Consider the following 5,657-nt stretch of genomic DNA (forward strand, 5'->3'; position numbering starts at 1 on the left):
TCTCTCTCTCTCTCTCTCTCTCTCTCTCTCTCTCTCTCTCTCTCTCTCTCTCTCTCTCTCTCTCTCTCTCTCTCTCTTTCTCTCTCTCTCTTAAGGTAGTGAGCTGGTAGAAACGTTATCATGCCGGACAAAACGCTTAACGGCATTTTGTCCATCTTCACGTTCCGAGGTTCAAATTCCGCCGAGGTCGACTTTGCCTTTTATCCTTTTCGGGTCGATAAAATAAGTACCAGTTACGCATTGGAGTCGATGTAATCGACCAACCCACTCCCCCGAAATTTCTGGCTTTGTGCCAAAATTTGAAATCAATTATACAGTCTTAGGCCTATGCTTCTGTTAGAAATTATAATTATTATAAAATGTTAATTGCTTATTTGTTTATAATTTCAAGTGTTTTTCTTCTTTTTCTTTTTCTCGTCCCTGGTTACTGAACTACTTTTTACTGTTGGTGTTATTGATGTTGGCGTTTTTACTGAAGACTGTCGGCTGCGACCATGAATTGAACTCTGACAAGCAGCTAGACCAGTGCGGTGTATGTGGCGGGAACAACAGCTGTATCACTTCGACGCCACTCTCCACAGACGGAGATCAAGTTACTGATACTGATGTAATAAACCGAAAACTGTCGGACACCAAAGACCGGAAGTTATCCGAGAAATCTTTCGACGGCAGCCATCTTAAGAGCGACGAGAACAACGATCAACGTCAACAATACCAGCAACAGCAGCACCACCACCATCACAGAGAGCAAGAGTCACAAGAGCAACAACGACAACAGCAACAACAACAGCATCAGCAACAGGAAAAGCAGCAGCAGCAGAAGCAGCAGCAACAACAGGAGCTGCAGCAGAAACTGCAACAGCAACAGGATGAAGAAATTGTAGATGGCGATAGCAAACTGGTAAAGATGCAAATGAAGAGATGGAGGAAGAAAAAGAAAGACAAAGAATTGTATCGATGGGAAGTGAAATACGGAGAGTGTTCCGTCACCTGTTCTTTAGGTAACCCTTTCTCATACCTACTTGTCTATATAGTGTTGTTGTTATTGTTGTCGTTGTTGTGTTATTATTATTGAGTAAGAGAGTAGTGCATGCCATCAAAGTGACACAGGGGTAAAATATACGAAGCCCAGTATACCCATCATGATTACTTCTCGGATGAGGGTACACCAGGCACATGCATCACAACCATATGTGCGCGACGTGGTGATCTTATATCAAGATAAACAGCGAATGACCTTGCAGATGGGGCCCAGTAAGAATTTTCTTCAGGTCGAGTAGCATATCACGCTCAAAAGGTCCTTGAATAAGGGTTGTTTAAGGGTGTTGAACAAAACACACACGGTACCAAAGGTGAATTATCCAAACCCCAAGGAATTCCTCTCAGTACATGGCTATGATGCTCCCCCACTACTTCTGCTCATGATCAGAGATACACATATCGTCAGCTACTAAGGGACATGTTCAACTGGTTAAGGTCAAGCAACTGACAAGCAAATCTGTGGTATTGAGCTGAAAATTTGCTGTAGCCCATCTTATGATTATTATTATTATTGTTGTTGTTTTGTTGTTGTTGCAGTTGTTATTTTTATTTTCATATACACAACAGATTAGACTGTTAGAAAGGAAAAAAAATATCCTAACATCGGGCTACAACAAGTAACCTTAGATGCCAAGAAGAACCCTCCTAAGTACACTAGCTGTCCCTAATAACTCTGTTTTCTGCAGCTGTACTAAACTGGGTTTTATGCCTATTTCCTCTATCCATCTGTTCAAATCTTTAGGGATAGTTCCCAATGCACCTATAACTACTGGGATACATTTTACCCGCACATTCCATAGCGTCTGTAGTTCAATGGTTGGGACTGTAAAGTCTATAATCTGGCACTTTCTATTCTTTATATCTACCACTACTAAATTAGACCTTCTAGCTTCTATTATTCTGTCAGTTTGAATATTAAAGTCCCACAACAGCTCGAATTTCTTACTTTCTAATACTTTAATAGGTTCATGTTCATACCATTTATTAGTATGTTCAAATCCCAGCTTTCTACATAACTCCCAATGGATTACTCTCCCTTGGTTGTCATGTCTTTTCTTGTATTCTTTCTGTGCCAGCATGCTACTTTCACTTACTAATTTCTGTCTCCCTTTTCAGCCTTCCTTTCTGCAATCATAGCCATGTCTCACTACTACTATTTGCTGCAACTATTTTGGGGAATCTACCGTGGAACGCCTTCTCCTGCCAGTCAGATAATTTCTGTTCTTTTTTCTGGTTTTAAACTTCGTTTGGGTTTTTGGTTTCCCTATGTCTTGCTGTGACTTTGGCAGCTTTTAATAAACTTTCTTCAGTATTACCTACATAGGCGTCTATATCTACTCTAGCTAATTCCACGCAGTCTTCTACTGATATTAACCCTCTTCCGCCTTCCTTTCTTGGTAAATATAATCTCGCTAATCCTGCCCTTGGGTGGTGTCCTCTATTCATATTGAATTTCTTCCTAGTTCTTTTGTCTAGCTTTGCTAATTCAGTTTTTGTCCAATCTACAAAAGCTGCTGAGTATCTAAGTAATGATACTGCCCAAGTGTTTACAGCCTTCACGAAACTCAGACCATTTAGCTTTATCTTCATTAGCTTCCTCACCCTTCTGATGTACTCCTCGGCATCTGATAGTTTCAAGCAACTTTCTGTAGCATCATTTGTTGCACCTTTCTGCTGGTAGGGTGGTGTGTGCTGCATTTTTGTGTGGGGGTGGGTGGGGGAAATATTGTATTGTATCAGTATGTTTTGTTATGGGGTTTGGTTTGAGTCTTCTGTTGTATTAGTTTTTGCATTGCGTGTTGTTTGTGCAACGTAGGTTGTGTTCTTCTGTCGGGTACCGGCCTTCTATAGCACTTGTGGGCTTTGTTCATTTTGTTGGGTGTTTACGATATGAGTTTATTCGTGTATGTCTTGGGAGGAGTGTTGCATAGTGGTGTGTGTAAATCATAAATCAACCCTTTCATATTATTTATGGCTATCTGTCCACCGTTCTTTCTATTTTGTTTGTTTTTGTTATGGGTTCGTTTTTACAGTGTTTTCTTTTTTAACTGAACACCGCCCATGGACATATGTTGATGTTTCTTTCGTAGTTATAATTATTATTGATGTATCAGCGAGAGACCAAGAAGAAACAGCAGTGTGCATATATATATAGAGAGAGAGGTCTTGTATAAATATGGATGTATATGCAATTAAAATTTAAAATTTAAAATTTTACTCACAGGTTTGCAGTTTTCGTATAGAAATATTGCAGTGTTTACATTTTTACGCACATGTTACTGTCTAAGGGGAAGCAATGTTTTTGTATATATATATTCCATATATGAAAAATCTTTCAGTTTCCTGAAATGGTTTACATTAAGACAATTTTCTTTCTGTGTTTTTGCGGATTTATAATTCCTGCTTCGTGTTGGTTTCAGATTTGATCTATCTTTCTGGCATCTCGCTGTCACATGCCCATGCTGTTTGGTATTTGCTGCAGTATCTCTTTGTTTTCTTCGCTGGTCCACTTCCTCCTCCTTACTCTATTATCTGCTGATGCTGTATTAGGATAACAGCTGTGGTCAGTCTACGTCTTTACTGAACCATTGCCGAGCGATATGCCTTCCATTAAATATCCAGCTTCATTTCCGCAGTTACAACCAAAGTTTCTTCGGAAACTCCTGTCTCTCATAAACTGAGCCTTCTACCAGTCGGGATGTGAGATTGCTGGATGTTCCGCTTTAGAAATTTATAGAGGATTAGTGATGGGGAAGTGCGATGACGTTCTCGGGGAGATTCTGGGCTCCGACGAGAACGAACTGGCTAGTCTGTTCCGCCGAACTTTCCGGTTGGAAACTATCATGTGACCGATAGAATAGACTTTTAAAAACCAAACACTGAGTTCAATATGCTCGACTAAACCCTTCGAGGACAAAAAATAAAAGACAGTACACACACACACACACACACACACACATACATACATACATACACACACACAGGCATACACATACGCGCACGCACATATGCACATATCTTCTTTCGCAACATGCTGAAAATTCCTGCCACTCGTACTAAGGCGCTAGATCGATTCAGCAAGAGATTCCAATGAACGACTAATTATTTTCTCTTGGTTTTTAATTGAAAACTTTTCAAAGTAAAAAAAAAAAAAAAAAAAAAAAAAAAAAAATGCGGCGTCGATTGGTTTCTGACGAGCATTTAGTGAAAGCATTGGAGGTATTTTATTCTCACCCTGTAATTAGTCCTTTGTCAAAATCTCTTACTTGCAGAAATAAATCATCTGAAGAGGGATAACGTTGCCAATGAGTGGAATTTAAAAAAATGGTAGCCTTGGTTTCTTTTCACCCCGGGTGAAAACATATTTTACCTTATCTCTGAGGAAAGACATTGCTCCAATATTACAAAGCTAGATCTGCAATTACGGGTGGGCGGAGTTATTTTATTTATTTATTTATTAAACCCTCTCCTTCAAACACTCACACGTCGAAATCGACAGGATCGACAATCAGCCTCATCCTCCTCCTCCTCATCATCATCATTATCATAATCATTATTATTATTATTATTATTATTATTATTATTATTATTATTATTATTATTAGGTCGGCGAGCTGGCAGAATTGTTAGCGCGCTGGACGAAATGCTTAGCGGCATTTCGCCCGTCACTACGTTCTGAGTTCAAATTCCGCCGAGGTTGACTTTGCCTTTCATCCTTTAGGGGGTCGATAAAATAAGTACCAGTTGCGTACTGGGGTCGATGCAATTGAGTTAACCCCTTCCCTAAAATTGCTGCCCTTGTGGCAAAATTTGAAACCATTATTATTATTGTTGTTGATGTTTTCAGTCAATGAAATTCCATATTACCAACATTAGAAATCTAGACAAATTTTGTTTTGTCGCCTTCATTATTGGCGATAGCGTGCGTGTGGGGGAGGGGGCAAGAGAAAGAAAGAGAGTGTGTGTGTGGTGGCGAGAAAGAAAGAAGGAAAAAGAAAGAAAGAAAGTAGAGAAGAGGAAGAGAGGGGGACGGAAATGCAGTCAGAAAAGCGCGGACAGGAAACAGAGAGGTTGGAAAAAAATATTTAACATGTGGGACTAAATACTTTATTTCAAAACATCCAACCAATGAGGTTTACATTCTATTTTAATTGTTATATTATTGTCTTTTCACCATTTTACACACACACACACACACACACACGCTGGGATTTGTGTACATTTTAGTGCTGTTGAGGGCAACTTAATGCTAATATCAACATCGTAAAATGAAAGCGCATTAAGTTACGTGTGCAGTGGGAATGCACTGCCGCCTCTCTCTCTCTTCCCTCACAACGTAAATCATTTTGTTTTCTGAGCAGTAATAACACGCTTCATGTAGGTTTACAGTTGTTTATTGAGACAAACACTCCACTACGTCTTTAAATTCTTGAACACAAATACATACATACATACATACATACATACATACATTTAAACACCCACGTTTATATACAGTCAAATCTATGTACATACGTGTACACATTCATTCACATATTCTCATGCATAATGCCATTCATGTGTGCATTAATTATATAAAAATATATATGTATGTATATAATATATATATATATATA

At 39.0% G+C, this 5,657-nt stretch overlaps 1 protein-coding gene across 1 annotated transcript in view; it reads left to right on the forward strand.

The window, feature by feature from the left end:
* LOC106868395 (ADAMTS-like protein 1) overlaps positions 1-5,657 on the forward strand; it is a 189,964-nt gene that overhangs the window by 135,047 nt on the left and 49,260 nt on the right. Inside the window, exon 4 of the mRNA XM_052973302.1 lies at positions 479-1,001. Coding sequence (XP_052829262.1) covers positions 479-1,001 — 523 coding nt within the window. The remainder of the gene's footprint in view (positions 1-478; positions 1,002-5,657) is intronic.

The sequence above is a fragment of the Octopus bimaculoides genome, chromosome 15 (genome assembly GCF_001194135.2).
Source record: "Octopus bimaculoides isolate UCB-OBI-ISO-001 chromosome 15, ASM119413v2, whole genome shotgun sequence".
NCBI classification, from domain to species: domain Eukaryota; kingdom Metazoa; phylum Mollusca; class Cephalopoda; order Octopoda; family Octopodidae; genus Octopus; species Octopus bimaculoides.